A 20,958-nucleotide genomic window follows, 5' to 3' on the forward strand; every position below is an offset into this window, starting at 1 on the left:
TATTAGTTCTTTCCAAGATTGTTTAAGACACTCATAGTTTTCCCTACTGCCTGCTTCCCTAATTGTAAAAGTCTAAAGCATGATGCGTAATTGGCGCTTTACTGAGAATGAATTATATTACAAATATTTTTTTTTGTACTTATTAGAACATTAAAAATAAAATGACAATTGCAGTGAAATAAAATCGTGAGCTGATGAGCTTTCAGCAGTTGATATCATTATGTATCAATTATGTTTCTAAGACTGTTCAAGAGATCTAATTTTTCCCAATGTGGCATTAGGCTTTATACTTCTATCGTTAGGGAAGGGGGCAGTACCCAAACTCTTGTTTATAGGGATTTTTATTCGTTTTAAGATTTGTTTATTCAGTTATATTCGCATCTGTTGTATGTTTGTTTGCTATGATCGTTTATTTAATTTCTTTTCGTTTCGGGTTTCATTTATTCTTTAATAGTAATTTCTGGTCGTTTTCAGTTTGAATTATTATAGGCTTTTATTTCTGCTATCCTTAAATATAGTATGGCCTTTACTTTTTTTTTAAAAAACTTCTTTTTCGAAATTTTTTTAAATTCATTTCTATTTGTTTTTATTGCCAATGTTTCAAGTTTTTGAAAATTCCCTCTTTCAAAATTAATTACTTTTTAAATCAAAGTAACATAGTATCAAAGTAAAGAAAGTATCAAAGTAAACAAAGTAACAATAAGTAACTTGTATAGCTTACACTCTTGCCCAGTAAATCAGTAAATCCAAGTATCAAAGTAAAAAAAAAGTAACAATAAGCAACTTGCAAAACTCACAGACCTTTCATCGGGGGAAGGGGGGGGGGTGTCAACCTTGGAAGCATAATTATTTTGCCTTTAGACCATTTTAAAAAATGGCTATCTCAAAATTTTGACCGGATGTCTTTGGGGAAAGTGTTTTTGTTTTTTATTTCAAAATTTTGATTGGATTCACTTTGGAAAAAAGGTCGCGAGGGGGGGGGGCTGGTTACCCTCTGACCACTTTCGACTCTTAAAGAGAGTACAATAAATTTTGATTTCCAATCTGATGAGCCTCCTTCAAAGTTTATGGGACCATGCCTGCCATAAAAACTTTATATGTTAAAGGTGGGCAACTAGAGTAACTTATAGCCTTTTCCCCGAGGGCTGGGAAGGGGGGTTCAAACCCAGAACCATGGTTATTTGATATTTGGACATATTGAACAAGGCTAGCTTAAACTTTGATCGGAAGCATTTAAGTAAAAAAGGCGTGCGTGGGGGGGGGGATGAGGCTGGTTGCTGTCCGATTACTCTTGACTTTAAAAAATGGAGCTAGAACTTCAATTTACAATCAAATGACCTTTCTCTAAAATTTATACGACCATCCCTTCCATAAAAATCGTATATGCCCCCGAATTATCTCCTATAGACCATATCCCCGTGCTCTGTTGGGTTGTGGCAACCCTAAAGGCATTGCTATATGATCTTTGGAAAGTTTTGAACAAAATGACTATCTCAAAATTTTGATCGGATGCTTTTGGGGAAAAGAGGGCAAGGGAAGAAGATACAATTTCCCGTAAACAATCTTCCTCCGAAGTTCATACGACCGCCACTTCTATGGAAACTCGATATTCCCCTGAGGCATAATTTACAATCCTTGTCCTCGGGCTCTGGAGATTATGTCAACCTCGAAGGGGTTGTTATATAGTCTTCGCACTATTTTGAACAAAATTTCTATCTTAAGTTAGATCGGATACATTTGGGGAAAAGAGGGCATGGGGGGAGCCATTTGCCCTCTGAACACTTTTTGCTCTTTAAAAGAGAAATAGAGCTTCCAATTTCCAATCAAATGAGCCTCCTCAAAAGCTTATACGGCCATCTTTTTCGTAAAATCCTTATGTGCCCCCGGTGTATAGCTTACAACCCTTGTCCCTGGACTATGGGAGACTGTGTCATCGCCAGAGGCTGTGTTCTATGATTCATGGACTATTTTGAAAAAAAAATTGCGTTTCGAACAAAATGGCTATCTGAAAAATTCGATCAACTGTATTTGGGGAAAAGAGAGGGGGGGGCTAGCTCCCCTTATCTAATCGAACGAGTCCCCTCTGAAGTTTACATGACTAGCCTTCCGTGATAACCTTATATGCCCCCGGGGCATAACTTGCAACACTTGGGCTTGTTCCACCCCAAAGTCCAAAGTTTCGTTATCTGATCTTTGGACTATTTTGAACAAAATGGTTATCTAAAAAATTTGAATGGATGTATTTTGGGAAAAGAGGGCGTGGGTTAGGGTTTCTAGTCGGCCACAGATCACCCGTGACTCTTAAGAAGGGAAATAGAACTTTCAATTTCTAATCAAATAAGCCCCCTCTGTAGCGTACACGACCACCCCTTCCGCAAAAAAACTATATTGCCCAAGGGAATAGATTACAACACTTCCCCCAGGCTCTGTAGTGTTCTGTTAACCCTGGATTTTTTGTTATCTGATCTTTGATCTATTGTGGACCAAATTGCTAGCTCAGAGTTTTGATTTGATGCATTTTGGGGAAAGAGGCTGGGGGGTGGCTAGTTGCCCTTCGATTTCCCTTTGACTCTTAAAAACGGCGCAAAAACTCCCGACTTTCAATGGAATGGGCTCCCACCGAAGTTTGTACGACCACCTCTTCCATATGAAGTGCCCCTTGGAAAAAAACAATAAATAAATAAATAACAAAACATTGAAGCCGTATGGCCTTTACTATAGGCAATAGACGTCAGGATTAGAAATCCAAAACTAAAAAGCCAGTGAAAAAAAATCAAAGAAATTGGAATTATTTCGGCAATACATTCGCTTTTGGATAAAAAGTATTGCTCAAAAATAGCCAAGTTCATAATTAAAGATAAATGTCTTGTAGTTATTGCAGCTTTTGTGACTTTCTTTTATTATTTTCTGAAAAATAGGTGAAATAACAAACGAAAACTGTATAAAAATGTAGCCTTAACTACTGCAGAAAGTTTAAGTGTAGACTAACTAACCAGTGCCGGCAACCAATGCCGAAATAGTTCGATAAAAGGCCCTAAACTAAAGTATTATCCATTAACAACTTTTGTATACCAGTAAGATCTTCGCAACGACTTCCTGAAAAAAATATGTAGTAAAAGTAGCTAAGATCCGCATAGACTTTGAATTAAAACATATTTAATGGAAAATTAAACCTCGGTCCTTGCCCGTATAACTCCAATATCGCCCATTACCATAAGGACGTTTACCAAGGTTTAAGATGATTGTCTTATCTGCCTGAAATCTACAGATTATAACAAATTGTCCCATATATATCTTCTAATTCACCTTTAATCCCGGTTTTGAGTTTTGATGGACTTATTCTATAGTAAATTTCTGTATATATGGGTTTTCCATTGCCTATTGTTGTCTGCTATAAATTATTTCAAAATTCATCTTTCAATTATTTTATTTACAATTTTTCCTCTGCATTATTTTCTCTAATATTTCATAAATTTTCCGAAATCATCTGTTGCTCTTTTTTTTGTTTTCTTGGATTCTCATTCGACGAGCTTTGGAACAGAATTTGATTTTTTTTTTTTTTTTTTACATTTATCTATGTTTGTCAGGTTCTCTGTTCAGGTCTCTGTTTCTTCAGAATTATCGGTTTTTCTTTTTTGTTTTCTTCGAATTTACTTTCGCTGAGTTTTGGAGGAAAGTGTGACTTAAAGCGATTTTTTTTACTACTGAGGAGAACCAATTGAACCCATACAAATATATCGAATAACTTTCACTTTGTTTTTTTTTATACTCGTAGCTGCTTAATTAGCTCCCTTATCTACCAGCGCATTGTTCCGAATCTCTATGCCTAGGTACCCATAATAATCGTAAGATTTTAAGCCCTTTGGGGGCCTTATAATTGTGCCCTGAAATCCCCTTGTGCCTTGAAGTTGCTTGAATCATTCCCTTTCTTGGGAATGATTCAAGCATCTCATAGAGAACCAGTACAAATTCCTACCAAGTCTTGAGATCACGTCGGATGGCTCAAAATTACCTCCATTACTCTTAGTAGTCCTTCATATTCAGCATGAGTAGGATTTGGGTTTTCAGTTCTTATATATAGGTTGCAGCTACAGCTGCAACCATGAAACGACGAACCCCAGGGAAACAGGCAGTGATGTTAGTCAAATGGGGCACCATAACCAGAGAAGCCACTTTTCAAAAGATATTTATGATACATTGTTTTGTAAAAAGATTTGTGTTTTGCATTTTAGTATTTTTTTTAGTGTAGGCTCTTTACTATGAAACTCATAGGAAAAAGCATATGACTTTTTCTTGCTTCGAATAGTAAAAGATGAACCACAGGGAATCAGGCAGCATAGTCAGTCAAAAATGCAGTTCTTGGTAAAAAAAAATCATTTATATTAAAAACTGTTTTTGTTAATTACAAAAGGCACTAGATTTAACAATTTTTTTGAATGAGCCATTAAACATCTCTCTATGATGTTCTGATACCCCGCTAACCTTGGAGGGGAAAAGGGAGACACATCAGTACTACAAACGCCAAAAAGTGATTTTCCTTGTTGTTCAATGTGGAAAACTTAATTTCTTCTATGCAAGTTTTTGACGTGCTGATTCCAATGGTCCACTTTTTATTTCGTTTTGACGCCATTTTCGAGGGATCTCCAGTTTTTTTTCAAATCCCTATCAATTTGTTTTCGCAGTAAGCTTTTACTTCTAACATTAACTGAAATAATAGTTACCATTCCTGAATCAATGTTAGATTGCAATTTTTCTCATCTGGCAGTTGTTCTCCAAACACATTTTCAACTTGTGGTTGTTATGGGCTGTTCGCCTTTTACTAGGTAGCACTACAGGTGCAACCATGATTATATAATCCCCATTTGTAATGGCCTATAACTATCCTTTATATACTACCTACAGCCATAGCTTGTAGTACACCAGCCACCGCCAAGTATGACACAAGTTGCTAGTATTTTATAAGCATCGATTTTTTTACCTTCTTCAATAGCAATTATGTGCTCGATCTGTTAAAAAATCCTTTTTTCCTTGCTATTTTCCATGCTCTTTTTGATCTCTATCTTATGTATCCTAAAAGATTTTGTGACAGAGAATTTTAATCAATTATAGAAAAACATTTCTGCCCTGTAGTGACGAAGTTGTTTTGACCTCTGCTTGGTAATACGAGACCCAGAGATCGAACCTAGCTGTAGCAACACATTGCAGGGCCGGGAATCTGATTCCGGTGGTGAGATTATGCAAAAGAGTCTCCATATTAATCTAAGTAAGAAGAGGGAAAGAAGATGAAGAAGAAAATACTTGAGATTTTCGACATGAATAATACCACCTCTTACTGTACCAGACACTGCTTTTTTTCTTTATGTTTATTATCTCTTTGATTACCTTTTGTCTTTGGGCTACTTATCTCTAAGGTGAAAGGTTTTACTGTTTACGTCATATATGGTTACAACCTAAGATTCTGACGACATTCATCATCTTGTATATGAAAATGTAGTTTTGTGTCAAAATTTTTATTTTATTTCGAATATTGTTTGTTGATTACAAAAGGCGCTAGATGTGGCAATTTCCTATAAAATGTGCCACTAAACAGCTCTCTATGATGTTTCTGCACCTAGCCAGCTTGGGCGGAGAAAAAAAAGTAAAGAAAAAAAGATTCTGGTGATGCGAAATATCGTGGTTCTCGTGGAATCTCTTTTCTTGTTTTTCAAGTCAAGGGGTTTTCCTTGTTGTTCAAGCCAAATGCTCCACGATTTTATGGGATGATTTTTTAAGTATTATTATCACGCCTTAGACACCATAAGCTGAATGGTATACTTGTGCTAATTGTTGCCACAGCACAGTGGAGAAAGGACTCTCCTTTGGCTCTGAAGGATTTGAGTTCAACTCACTCTGTGGTAACATTGAAGGTAGATTACGCTAAACCCTTGCCCGATTCCAACAAACATTCCAAGTAAGAATCTTCCGATTATTATGCATTCATGTGAATTAAAATAGTAACCAAGGAATTGAAAAAAATATGCCTAAAATCAAAAATATATTTTTCCAGAGCAGGCCAAGTTTCCCTCCAATCTTAGTGAATGGTGGAACTAAAAGACTTACTACTATAAAGCAGCGTATTCTTGAAGCCACTAAAATTGAAAATAGGATGTTAATCCTGTTTTTAGATGGTTTTATTTCATATGGGACGTGATCGTCTTTTGCTAGGTTTCCGCTACTGCTGCTACCCTGATATATATATATATATATATATATATATATATATATATATATATATATATATATATATATATATATATATATATATATATATATATATATATATATAACTTGAGTGTTTGCTAATAGGTTATCAGCTGGTAAATTAATATTCAGCTGTGTCATCAGTTTAGTGGAGAGCGACACTTATCTTCTACCGCTAGATTTTATTTTGCCGCCCTCCCTCCATTCGTGATTTTCATTTAATTTATTATCCTTTTTATATTCAGCTTTGACGGATTTGTTCTGTAGTAAATTTCTGTTTATATGCGTTTTTCTTTGCCTATTGCTGTCTGGTTTAAATTATTTCAAAATTCATCTCTAAAATTTCGTATTTACAACTTTCCTCTGTAGTTTTTTCTCTAATATTTCTTTGTTTTTATCATAAATTCTCCGAAATCATCTGTTGCTCCTGTTTTTTTTCTTGGATTTTCATTCGACAAGTTTTGGAACAAGATTTGATTTTTTACATTTATCTCTGTTTGCCATAATTTTATAATTTTGCCAAATAAGACTTATTTGGCAAAGTCTATTCTTAAAAGTCTATTCTTAAAAGCTAGTCTTATTTTGCGAAATAAGACTAGCTTGATTAAACAAAATAGTATGGTCTGGTTTTTCAAAAATGTGCTCTGCAAGGGCAGAGTAAAAATTTTCTGTTTTTTTCTACTTTTTATGTGTATTATCAAATGAACTAAAGTGATGAGTTTATCTATCCCTTAACCGCTGATTAGTGTTCTTCCGATGTACCCAACGCCATACGACAAGGGCTTCTGTAGACACCAGAATCTTCACTTTTTTGGATAGGGCCTGTACGTAGATAAATTTAGGAACTGATAGTAAAACTATAAGGTCCCAAATTTATCAAGGTAAAGACTATTTTGTTTAATCAAGCGAGTCTTATTTCGCATGACAAAGGTAATGTCCAGCACTACAGAGAAGCTGTTGAAATTTATAAATACCAACATTTAGGTCTAGCTTTAAACAGATTCCAGTGATTTAAAAATAAACGAGTCATATTTCGCTTTTATCAAAAGAGAAGCCGATACTTTAGTAATCTCTGAAATAAACCTTGAACCACTTTCCCAGTCATCTATTCAAACACGTGAACAACCCCTTAGGTCTCAAAGGGTGTCTGCAAGAAATGCATTAATTAAAATCTGAAGTCAAATTACATAGTTCTCCAGCTGACTTAATTGCTGGTTCGTTTTGTTTTTCGAGTGAATGAATTGGTTCCTTCTCTTTGTCAGTTGTTCGCTAGTATCCGTCGATGGCAGTTCATATTTTTTTGGATTTTGTGCAAATCGCGGATATTGGCGAATAACTCGCTTTTATGGTTGTTAGGTAGTTGGTTTTAATTCTTTTAAATTTTTGGCTTTTATTGATACATCGTTTCGTTTCGCGCTGAAGAAGAGAGGCGTTTGTCCTCTCGAAATATTTTCTTTGTTTTTTCAGTATCTTCATTTGGCCTATAAAAACCCCATTTTTGCTCGTTTTTCTTTCTTTATGTGATGTCAGGCCAATGTGGTTTAAGAAATTAAATTCTTTTTTTATGGGCTATTCGTTTTCCTTGATATATACTCGTATATTAATTGATCTACGTTTCTATGTAGGTAGCAGCTGGTGCTGTTGGTCTGGCCCAGCGAGCTTTAGATGAAGCAACAAAATACGCAACTGAAAGAAAAACATTTGGAGCAGAAATCTATAAACATCAAGTAAGTTTGTTTTATTTTTTAATTGAAAAAATGAAAAAAACTCATCTCCTTTCCACTCGGTGACATAATAATCATTTCACTTAAATTTATTTCAATTTTAATGTCACCTTCACTAAATTAGGATCTTCAATTAGTTTTTCAATTTTGGGTAGTCAATTTTAGTAAACATCAGCTAAGTCTTTAGGCTGCTGTGTATATATTTGTTTTGTTCTTTTTCATCGAACTAGATAAAAAAAAAAGTGAGCAAATTTAAAACAAAACAAGTTGGGATGATAGTAGGAATATAGACAAACTATTTAACGCCACGAAAATGAAATTGTTTCTATAGCCTTAATTTTTACATTTATTCTTTTTTATTTTATTTCTTTAGACAGGGTCTAAATATTTTAGAAATAGTTTTTTTAGAGGCAGTAAATTAAAAAAAAAAAGCTTAAGATTAAAAGTATTTAAAGTTTTTATCGGATCCCTAAAAGGGGGGACTTGCTTCTTACTAAGGAAAGCTCGTCAAAAGTAAAACGGGGGCAGTGTGCGGTGAAAGTGAAGTATAAATGCTCGCCGTTCCCTTAAAAACGAAACCCTTTTTCACTTTCTTATGTAAATAAGAACACAAAAGGTATATTTAAAGTTATTGATAAAATAAACTTGTCTTTGTTTTGCTTTCTTTTTAATCATTAATCTTAGGAATGTATAAACTGCACCTTTTGCATGAAGGCCATTCCTCAATAAATTAAAAAAGTGCTTCATTGCTGGACTATTTTTAATTCCTAGCAAAATTATAAGTTTAAGTGGGATGGATCATTAAAAAAGCCACACATTTAAAGAAGTTACGGTTTTTTTACATATAACTTTTACGTTTTTCCATAGTGCAAGCTTTTTTTTTTGGCGCAGATGTTGGAAGAATCGAAATTTAAGTGTTAGAAAAAAAATATTAGAATGCTGCATGCTTTCCAATCATTTGTTGGTACTCATTTGAATGACTTCTATCAAACTTTAAAAAAATATTTAAATATTTCAATCTCACTTGGCTAGGTGTTTAATGAAAATGAGGCTAATCGTGAGGTAAAGTTTTATGGGTTTATGTTAAATTTTGCTTCTTTTTTTAAGTCCAGCTGGGGCCAAAGGCAACAATTATACATCATAATGCAAGGCAATGAAGTATTTTTCACAATTGTTTCTAAAATGTTCATGTGGCTTTCACACTTTGATATATAGAATCAAACTTTTATTAGCATCAAAACATTGGAAACAAACAATAGGCTTTGTGTTTTGAGGCACTTAGTGCCGAATTGTCTTGCACATGTTGCATTTTTAAAAATTAACAAGAGAGAGTGGGTTGGGATTTTTGTTTTGGGGCAAAGTAATCCCGCATTAGCTTGATACATCCTGCATTTTAAAACCAACTATATTGATTTGGTGTCGGAAAATATAGAATAAAGTTGGTTTTAAGAAGAAACAGCGTAATTCGAGGTCCGGCTGGGACCTCGAATAGGGTGGGAATGGGTCATAAAAGAGATTTAAATGAATCTCGAACTATAAGAGAGAATAAAGAGAGAAGCCCTCGACAGATTGGGGGAAGGAAGAGGATAAACAAATTTGCTGGCCCCAGGTTCCTTTGTACTGCGATGTGTTGTGAGTAATTGTTTTACTCTTGGACTGGTGGGGGAGAAAATTAAGAGAAGTGGAATTTTGTTTCTTTGCCGAACTTTTTGAACATTTAATTATGTGAGCGGTCCGCTATGATTTCAATTCAATTATATGATATGGAATGCAATGTCCTAGAGAGTGAAGTGGGTCAACTAAAACCAAAAGACGCAAAGTACTTCTGTCAGTTTTTTAGCTATGATCTACTGTTAGATTAACATGTAATATTATCAGTCCTGATTGATTTTCTAATTTCTTTTATATTCTAGTTTGAGCTAGTTATTTTCTAGTTTTTTTCGAAGACCATTTTTAATTTCAGTTGTAACTTTGAGTATATGAATATATCTATTCAGGGGTTTTGTAAGAGTGTAGCCAGGAATCAAAATTGTGTATATTTTAGTGTCATATAAATTGTAAATGCAAACTATTTGTAGTATACCGATATATTATTATCATTACTAAATCGTTTTATTTATCTTTAATATTTTTTATTTATTGGTAATTTTTGTTTTTATATGTTACAAAAAAAACTTTTTTTTTCTTCCTTAGGCTGTTGCTTTTATTCTGGCAGACATGGCAATTGGAATTGAGACGTCTCGTCTTGCTTGGATGAAGTCTGCTTACGAAATCGATCAAGGTCGAAGGAATACGTACTACGCATCTATTGCTAAGGCTCTAGCTGCAGATGTTGCTAATAAATGTGCTACTGACGCAGTTCAGGTAAGGGTATATGCACGAATCAAGAGGTCAGACAAGAAAGTACATTTACGATACAACGATACGATACTATAAGGTTTTATTCATTATCAATACACATACAATAATACACTGTGGTAGTCCCCCCCGAAGGCTCCTTGGCCTGTAATTAGGGGAGTAAATACGTTTCACAAACTCAGAGAACAATAGCCAATTACTTATTGAAATAAAAAAAAGAAGAAAAAAAAGCAGTACAAAAAAAATCAAACATCAATAACACCTAACATAATTCATTTCTCTGCATATTGTTCTCAAATCAAAAAGGTGTCCATCATAACCTTCTACAATCCTTTAGTTACAATCAGATTATACAGAAAAAAAAGAAAAGAATAACAGAAACGAAAAACAAACAAATGAAAAACTATTCCCAACCATAAAAAACAAAAAAGCAAGCCACGATAAAGGTTGCGTATAAGGCACAAAAAAAATACCTATACTCACAGTCACAGACAGAAGAGCAAAAAGGAGAAGAAAAGAAAATATAAATAAATAAAAACTATAAAGTAAAGTTACGCAGAGAAACTAGAAATTTATTCAGGTAAAAGTAAGGAAAAATAATCACATGAAAACAAAACAAAATTTACTAGTCTTTTGAAGGTGCCAAACGAGTGGCATTCTCGAGCTGAATCGGGAAGGGTTTTTCATATTAAATGACCCGCAACAAAAGGATTAAAATCGGATCTTATTGTTGGTGTATGCGGAATTTGGATATCTAGAGAACTACAGAGCTGATAATTTGACCGATCAGAGACAAAAGAAGACATAAATCTAAGGGACCTAGGAATATCACCATGGAGCTGAAGAAAAGCGAAAGACGCACAGGAAAGAATTTAAAGTTTATAATATCAAGTAATGGTTTAGTTGCCGTACGGTTTATATCCTGGATAAAATTTATAGCTTTATCGTAGGTATTCGAAAGCGGTTTGGGAAAAGAAGGGAAAGTAGACATCCATATGACTGGGCAATGAAACATTAAGCTATAAAATAGGACTCGTAGAATTGGTCCTGGAAAAATATGTTTGAGTTTTCTTAGAATACCGAGGTTTCTGCATACCTTCACTTTAATCAAATCAATATGGTGTTTGTAAGATAAATTTTCAACTAAGAGGATACCTAGGAAACGGACATGGCCATCCTTTGGTCTACTAATATAGCCTTTGGATATATGAATTTCAGATAATCGAGGACAAGCCTGAGGTATACGAGAAAAACTAAAAAAACTAGTTTTAGAAACATTTAAGGCAAGAGAGTTAGCATCGAACCAAATCTCTCGAAGGGGTCCACTAAATTTGTACAAAGCCCCTCTTCTGTTCTCCCAGAAGTAATAAGGGTGGTATCATCGGTAAAAGTAACAAGAGAATCCGAGGTATGCAAACTATGGTTATGAGTTCGGGAGAATATTTGACGACATAGACGACAGCAGTAAAGAGGTTTTTATTTCTAACCGCAAAAATTAGAACATTTACTTAAATTAAAAACAGTACCGGCCCTAAAACTGACCCTTGAGGGACCCTCTGGTCAACACTTGATGGTGAGCGAAAAAGTGGATCAACAGAAATTATTCTACCAGATATTATAGACTTGAACCAATAAAACGCACTACTTCTTACGCCAAAATGAGAAACTTTAAATAGAAGAACACTGTAGGTTAAAGAATCAAAGGCTTTATGAACATCCAGAAATAAAGCAGCAGGAATCAAAAGGGTGTCTAGGGCAGAGTGAAGATAATTCAGTAAAATTTCACAAGCATGCTCAGTTGAATGATGTGTTCGAAAACCAAAATGGAACTCGTTAAAAAATCTTCAGAAGTAAAAAAATTATTAAGACGACAAATCATCGCCTTCTCAAATATTTTCTCAAACACAGACAACAAAGAAATTGGCCGATAGTTGGGCGGATCATTTCGTGTCCCCCCCCCCCCCTTATATAATATGATGACTTGAGCACGCTTGAGACTACTCGGGGAAATACCATACTGAAAAGAGAGGTCAATAAGTTTCGTTAAGGAAGAAATAATGGAAGGAAGTATTAACTTAATTACTTTAGTAGGAATATTATCAAGGCCAGACGACGAAGAATTTTTCAATCCCGTAACAATTTTAGTAATTTTTTTTCTCCGTCGCTGAAGATGGATTTTTGTCTTTGACTTTTTTTTTAACTGGTCGAAATATCCAACCGAAAATTTTCATTATATTTTCAAGTAGGTTCGAAGTTAATAAGTTTTATTCCGCAATGGCCCTGGACGTGTACCTACAAGTTCAGCTTCATCGGACCAACCTTTTTCCTCTATTATTTGTTTTTAATACAAACTAGTCCTAGTCACTTCTTCCACTCCTCATCTTTCTTTTTTTTCTCCATTTCTTCTTCTTTTCCGGGTCAGTCTATATGTATATATATATATATATATATATATATATATATATATATATATATATATATATATATATATATATATACATATACCAAGAATGAATCATGGATCCATCAGAATGGAGACAGACAACAACAATTACGAAAAAAGTACATAAAATAATGTCATGAGAACAAGCGTGAGAGTATCAAATGCCTAGGTCCACTCGCTAAGGCTAAAGGTCTAGCCTGCTGAGTGTGAGGAGGTAACATAAAACCTGTGAACCGGGCTTTACGTTGGAAAAAGAACCAACGAAGCTGCCTCTTTTTTTAGTGATGTAGATTCGTATATGAGTATATATTTTAAATAAAGTGTGTACACGTTTTTTTTCCTTTTTTTATTTCTTCTTTATCTTGATTGCATAACAATGAATTGTTTGCAGTCAAAAATCAGATAAACTAATCAAGGTAGAAGGTAGAAAATTTATACAAAATAATTTTGCCACGACGAGAATCGACCTGCTTATCTTGGGCCACCTAGTATGAAGTAAAATGTTTTTGGAACCAGCGACGGACAAAGAAATTACTAAAATTGTTATGGGATTGAAAAATTCTTCGTCGTCTGGCCCTGATAATATTCCCACTAAAGTAATTAAGTTCATACTTCCATCCAAATATAATCTTAATCACATTGCTTTTTTTGCTTATTTTTTTTTTTTGTTTTTTTTTTTTTTTGATTATGAGACAAGATTTTGTGACAAAGTGATTTGGTCTTATGGTTAAACATTTGACCTATTTATTTATTTATTTCCCTCAAAAATGAGGAGTATATAAAATACATAAATGAAATTACGAAAGAAAAACAAAATACTTCAGCAAGAGAAACGAAGCATTGATGTAAAATGGGCTTAATAACATAACTGAATAAAATACGGTAGAAAAACACAATAACACAAAATCAAGCATTATTTAAATTCTGGAAAAAAGGGAAAAGGTTATGCATAAAGATAAAGTTTACAGACTTATGATAAAAACTATCCCTGTTAATCTTAGCTAATTCCAGCAGCACTTTAATTTTAAGTCTTAAAACTAATTCAGTGCTACTAAGACAAATTGCAAAACCAAGTTAAAATTTACAGTATTTAGAATAGAAAACACGAATTGAAGACAAATATTACTTACTTGTATTTGGATCAGGACACAAACTATGTAGCTCTCCCTGGCGGCAGGATCTGGCAGACTGTTGAATTCCACAGGTCAATGTCGTGGGATAATGGAGTGATAATTTCGAGCCATGAAGGGTCCCATCTGCGACCATGTGTTCGGAGCCCGCCAATCGGCGTGAGGTCAGATTTGACGGTGTTGAACCATGTTTTGGGCTTGTCCTTTATATCGTTTCCTCCAATAAGGTGCTGGTTTGCACCTGATTGATAAATCGCCGATTTTAAAATTTGACAAGAAGGGCAGGATAGAGAACATGCGGGAGGGCAACTGCGTAAAAGAGAGAACTTAAAATATCACCACAATAGATACCATGAAGCCGTATCATTGAGATAATTTAAAAATTTTCTTGAATATCTAACTTTAGCATTGACTTAGAACTTTGAGCTGAAGCACAATAAGGTAACCCAGATAAAGAACCGGAAATCAGAAACCGGAAATGAAGTACTCCCGTTCCAAATTGGTATAGACATTTTTTAGCACTGATAGAAAAGCCTCTAATCTTAAGCTAACTGGAAAGGGTATTAAAATTATGAATTAAACTAGCTTTAGAATGACTGAGTAAAATAATATCATCAGCGTATGCAATAAAAGAGACATTCTGTCCCCGGGAGATAAAGGTTTTAGATAGTGAAAAAGAAACTCCGCCAAACATATATTAAAAATATAAGGGGATAAAACTCCACTCTGTCTAACTCCACGACCAACAGAAGTTGGATTAGAAAAAGAATCAGAAGCAGAAATTTTCATTATAAGCCTCAATACCAGAATCTGAGATCTCTAACCACAGAAAGGGGGATCCCACCACTAATTAGGGCTGAAAGAGCAGAAGTATGTGAAACATTGTCAGAGTCTGCTTTTGTATCAATTAAAAGTGTATAAAGAAGCCAGAAGACCTTGGCTCATTAATAATTGCATGGGCATGGTGAAAATTCATTCTTCCCTTGAAGCCTTCTTGATTAAGGTCAACATCCAGATGTTCAAAAATGTCCTTTATACACAATTCAAAAAGCTTGTCAATGATAGAACCCTTTGTTATCGGTATATAAGAATCACCAGATCGGGGATCTCTTTTACCGGATTTTTGGATAGGAGTTACCGCCTCAGCCTTGAAAGATGAAGGAACATTACCAGACTTGAGGATAAGACTAAAAAAATTCAAAGGGAGAAGAAGAAAAGAAGTGAGAGCCAATTGAAATGATTTGAGTGGATCCCATCCTCATCTTGAAAAGATTGTACTTTTAATTTACGATATGCACCCAATAAAGGATCAAACGAAATAGCAAAATTCTCAAAATTAAAAGAACAATTCAAAATTTCATCAACATGCAGAAGTTGTTTAGGATCATCACAAGAATTCAAAAGGTCACCAAAATGAGCTTCCCATTAAACAAGTGAAGGTGTATTCTTTTTTGTAGTTTTATTAATTCGTTTTGTTAAATGTAGAGCTTTCCAGAGTTTCTTATTATTCGCGTCAACCTCGGACGAAACGTCCATTAGCACTTTCTTTTCCTGCAGGCACAGAAAAGCCGGCTGACGATCCCGCGGTTTTCCACAATTTTTCCAAAAACGAAAAGCCAATTTAGATTCATGATTAGCATGTACAAAAAACAGACTTGACTATATTCAGTATTTTCTATATTCGGTTTACACCGTTTACTCGAAAAGCTTCTCTAGAGTGGAAAAATATTTGGATGAATAGGAACAGAATTAGATGCAAAACCGAATTATAGATTATAGAAAACATTGTCAAAAACTAAATTGGCTAATGCTCACTTATTGGGAAATCTAGGATAGCTCTTACCATAATAGATGGTCCAAAATAAGAAAGAAGGTGATCGATGTTACTCGTACTCCCACTCAAATGAGAATAAGTAAAATCAAATTACTGGCGGCAGATATTAGATTTAGGTAAAGACAAACCTGAAATTGTACTACGCTCATTTAAATTATCAAGATCACAGTTAAAATCACCACAAATAATAATGTGTTAACTCGAATCTAATTGGGCCATAAAATTTATCTATGGCAAGCAAAGGTAAATGCTTCAAGAGACAAATCATCGTGATAATCTGTAGGCAAATAGCAATTGACTAAAATAAAATCAAAAAGCTTGCATGCAAGAAAAGATTCATCAGCGTAAGATAAAATAGCACTGAATTCTTTAGGAACAAATTTAGCAACACTACCCGCCTGGCGGGCTCCAGTAGACCTTGCAGGACCCGTAAATATATCGTGTAAGGGAACTTGAAAAGGAACTCAACATACTCGACGAAAGTTTCAACAAATAGTGCTGTTGCAAACATAGTATTGAAGTAATTTCGGAAACAAATTCTTTCAGTACTACAAATTTGCCAACAAAGATCCATTCGATTTAAAGGACGTAACTGTAGTAATTGTATTCGTTTAAGAAACCTCCTAACAGTAGGGCAACTGAAACTATAGGGTGGATGTTTATTCGAGTTACAGCTGGGGCTATAAGTTGCGTTGTTGCAGGGAGTATCATTCGTTATCTATGATGTCCACTGCAACGAGCACACTTCAGAGTTGCAGAATCACAGTTCTTTTTCCATATGAGAGAAAATTTGACCATTAAAACATGTTTTAGGAATCAGTTTGTCTTTCTCAACTCTGAAGAACTCGTAACTAAAATTAGTCTCATAGACGATATAATACTTCAAATATGTTTCAGATTCATATAACGCTTTTGCCGTTCTTGACTTTCCAAGCCACCTGAACTCCAGGATTTCAGGAAAAGTGGCTGCTAGAGTTTCGATGTCAAACACTGTATCCACACCACGTATTATTCCGTAAAATTTTGGCTTTCTTAAACTTATGACAAAGCCAGGGAAAGACCCCGTTAGATCAAAGGAAAACTTTTTCCCAGATTCAGCCGCTACAGTAATGAAGATCAAATCACTGGTCTTTTTGTTTTTCTGATACAGCCCGGACCGAACTTATTTAAATCATTTTTCCTGGAAATAGGATAACCTAACGAGGCTGGCGGGTTAGCGACAGTAATAGTCTCTACTATATCAGATCTGTCGGCGAGGGAAGGCCAATCAACGATATTGAAACGGTAGAAGGGTCTGAGGGGCCTGGGTACTTCGACAGCGAGTACTGGGTTTCTTTTTCAAATCTCTCAAGATAATTAATAGACTTCTCTAGCTTTCTGCCATAGTCACTAACAAGTCGATCCAAGCGTACGCTAGAATCAGACTTTAATAAAGGGCAGTCTCTGAATGAGTGAGGCACTATTGCATGCCATTTAAAACTTTTCTGGTAGAGATCAAGAACCAGCTTCATAATGTATTTGGCTCTAGCAATTTCTGCATCCTCGCCACGTCTCGTTGCTTTCTTCACAGGATTTTCTGTAACTTTCCAGACCAAATCTGTAAAATGGTATTTGCAAATGTATCGCAGAGAAAAAAACAGGACAGAGTTCACAATGCCTGTTTGTTTGTTACAAGTACCCGTGTTTTTCATTATTTCTGTTTTTCATTGTTTGGTCCTAGAAAGTATAGTGCCCTTCTGCTTTTGTTTTCTTTTTTTCTTTTTTTTTTTTTCTTTTTTTTTTTTTTTTTTTTTTTCGTTGTGCTCCGTCATTTTTGTTGTTAAAACATGCTTGGAGCCAACTCCTTCTACACTAGTTATATTATAATTGTTGCATAGTGATCTTTTGCTTCTTTTTTTATAGTGCTCTGTCATTTCCTTTTTGTAATAAGACAGGTTTTCAATAAAAAATAATAATAATAATCATATGAGAAATCCCGTCTGCAATTACAAAAGTTCATGAAAAATCATACGCTGAATCTACAGCTTCCTTGCAGGCAGAAGTACCCTTTTATCTGTTCACTTTGCAAAAGGAACATGATTCGGATGGTTTATAATAGGTACACACATGCTGACACTCGAAAGAAAATCTTGAGACACAGGGGCTATGTCACTCAGAGGCATTTGGCTAGATATTGAAGAGTTAGGGGGGATGATTCACACTAGGGTCGCTAGAAAATTCAGGGACAGCTTTGCAGATAGAACAAATCCAATAAGGAGTATTCTTTCTTTCGGAAACAGATATCCTTGAACAAGAGGATTGAAATCAATTCGAGTAGTTAGAGCACTGTATTAGCGTGCCTTTCTTTAAAGAACGTTCACAGCTGGGGCACACTCTGGAAGACATAATATACGTATCTCGTAGTCCTGACATAATATATCTCAACTTAGTCCTATATAGGACTAAGTTGCATAAAAGAGTTGGGTAATAAAAATAGGAATGCAAGTAAATGATCTTTTTTGAGATAGTAACACTTAATTTGTTCTGGCAAGTGCATTTTGATTTTTTAGTTTGTTTTTGTTTTTCGGGAAACTTATTTAGTGTTCTTTTCATTCCATATCCTGATAAAAAAAAAAAAAAAAACTAATCAAAATATTTTGTTTTTAGCAGAGTGCGAATGATTGGCTACTTTAGCCTTTTGGGGACCTTACGGGGAAAATGAAATAAAAGTAATTAAGATAACTGTCCTTCTAGAACAGTGTAACTAAATTGGTTATTCCAAATGTATTTGCTTTGAGATTTCTCTTTGTTTTTAACTTTGATTGCTTTAGTTTTTTTTTAATATTAAGATATGAAAAAAAAACATTGTTCAAAATACGTGTAATTTTCAGTAAATCAATTCTTATTTGTGGTACTGTCTGTTAGTTTTAGTCTTGACTTTGCTAGCGATTTAATTTTCTGTTTGTACAAGTTTAACTGCTATATAGCTATTTGTTCTCTTTTCAGATTCTAGAATAACTTTTATTCTCTGTTTTTAAGGTCGTCACCAAGTTATAGCTATTACATTGACTGCAGTGGATATCTGCAAAGTTTTGCTCTTTTTCTCGTCTCTTTGAACTTTGGCTTTTTGAAACATAATCAACGTATTTTTCCGCCTCCAGACACTGTGTTCCAGGCTAATCATATTATACGTAAAAAGGAATTAAACATAGTTTGTTTATTTTTCAGACTGAACAAGTGGTTCAAATAGAGTTTAATGCATACTCAAGGGCTAATACTATGTCAAAATAATGTTATTCTAGGAATTTTTATATAGATTTTGTCCACAGCAACTACGATGGGAAATACGATCCCATCCTTGAATGTGGAGGCAGGGGATCTAAAAAATAAAACGGGAAGAGGATCATTTTTCTCATTCTTTATGCCTTCATATTCTTGAGTCGGATGAAATTAAAAAATGTGTCCTTTTTTATAATTCCGTATGGATTTTGTTTAATCTTTAACTAACCTTAATTACTCTTTATGCCCTTTTGACAACCAGCATGCACATAGTGTCTTGTTATTTTGTTCAACATCTCCCTGAATATTTTTCTAAAGTTTTACCATAAGCTCTCTTGGAGATCAGGAATCAAACATATCCCTCTATCCCAATAAAAAAAATATATAAACAATAAGCTTATAGCATTATTTACAGCACTCTCCCAGGGGGTGTTGGTCTTCATGTCATCCCTGGAGGTAGCTTATACCTATTCTAACTTCAGGCTATTTTGATCAGGCCATATTGTCAAGGGAGGAAATCTAAAAAAGGTGTGATTGGGGAGGGGCTGATTGCCTTTTGATCAATTTTTATTATTAAAAAGGACTTTAGAACTTTCAATTTCCAATTGAATGAGTTCTTACTGAAGTTTTGACGACCACTCCTTCCACATTGTTTTGAAGGGGGAGGGGGTCGACTCTTGGTTAGTTGAAATGGCAGAAGGGTCCAAAGACCCTGTCGAAAATTAAAGTGTTGGGGGTATACTATTAGTAGACAAAGCTGTATAATATTTGTTTTCAAAACCAGACCACAAAGAAAAGCTAAGTGATGCGTCCTTTTCTTCTTCTTTTTCTTTATCGGGGACCCTGGGTTCTCTAGAAATTTTACAATGACCCTCAAACCCTGTTGGAAATACTAGCATGAAGCGGGGGATATTAGTAGATTGAATGAAAACCATATCACAAAGAACGGTTAACCATTATTTTGCATTCAGCATCATTCCCAAAACACTTTAAGTCCTGAAATTTAGAGGGGGGGCTTAAAATATTAAAATGTATCTGTAGAGGGCATAAAATTCTAAGGCCAGATTTGAAATCAGCATCAGGAAACTGTAGGTCAAGAAATAAAAATAATTTGGCAGTAAAAGAAGTGAAACTGTAATATGAACTCAATTTTGAATAAATACCTTTTTAACATAGGAGCTCAAACGAATCATCATAAAATTTCGACAAATAATAAAATTCTTCTCGCTACAAAACATGGTTGAATAGTAATTTCGTTTTACGTTTTGTTTTTATTCAGATTTTGTGCTATTTTTAACTCTAGTTTTTATTTGTATTTAGCTGTGCTTTTAGATTATATTTAAGCTTTGCATGATTTTGGTTTTAGTCTTCGTTGTTTTATTTATTTTCAGATTAAATGTAGTTTTTTTTTTTACGTCAGTGTTTCATTTATTTCCTTTCAGGTTTTTGGTGGTAATGGTTTCAACAGCGATTATCCGGTGGAAAAGTTGATGAGAGACGCAAAAATTTACCAGATTTACGAAGGGACTGCTCAAATTCAGAGAGTAATAATTTCTCGTGAACACTTACAAATGTATAAACAAAGTCATTAGTATTTTTTTTCTTTTCATTTCTTTTTCTGTATGGTAATAATTTTCTTTTAATTAGGGGTTATAAACAGTGGAGTCTAGATTGTTACCAAGATTTAAAACTGAATTTTTCGCAATAAACCAGTTCGAAGTTTTATTTATTTATTCTACTTTTTGTATAGCTGAGGACTTCCTTTTATGCTAAGTCAATTCTCAAAGCTATTGTCATAAGCTGCATTTTGATATACAGTCGTACTTAAGATTATTTCATGTAGTGTGTATTTGGTATTTGAGGTCGATGTATTGGAATTTTCTTTGTCGGGATCATGGCCTGTCTATCACCTATTAAACACATACGCCTTTTTACATGTATGCAGGGAATAAAGACGCATGGTTAAAATCG

General features: G+C 34.4%; 1 protein-coding gene across 1 annotated transcript in view; it reads left to right on the forward strand.

The window, feature by feature from the left end:
- The window catches only part of Mcad (Medium-chain acyl-CoA dehydrogenase), a 66,696-nt gene extending 45,984 nt beyond the window's left edge, over positions 1-20,712 (forward strand). The window contains exons 9-11 of the mRNA XM_089103758.1: positions 7,866-7,967; positions 10,158-10,328; positions 20,430-20,712. Coding sequence (XP_088959884.1) covers positions 7,866-7,967; positions 10,158-10,328; positions 20,430-20,579 — 423 coding nt within the window. The 3' untranslated portion in view covers positions 20,580-20,712. The remainder of the gene's footprint in view (positions 1-7,865; positions 7,968-10,157; positions 10,329-20,429) is intronic.
- The last annotated feature ends 246 nt before the right edge of the window (positions 20,713-20,958 follow it).

Source organism: Artemia sp. Qi Xiang Cuo, chromosome 17 (assembly GCF_049724085.1).
Source record: "Artemia sp. Qi Xiang Cuo chromosome 17, ASM4972408v1, whole genome shotgun sequence".
NCBI lineage: Eukaryota > Metazoa > Arthropoda > Branchiopoda > Anostraca > Artemiidae > Artemia > Artemia sp. Qi Xiang Cuo.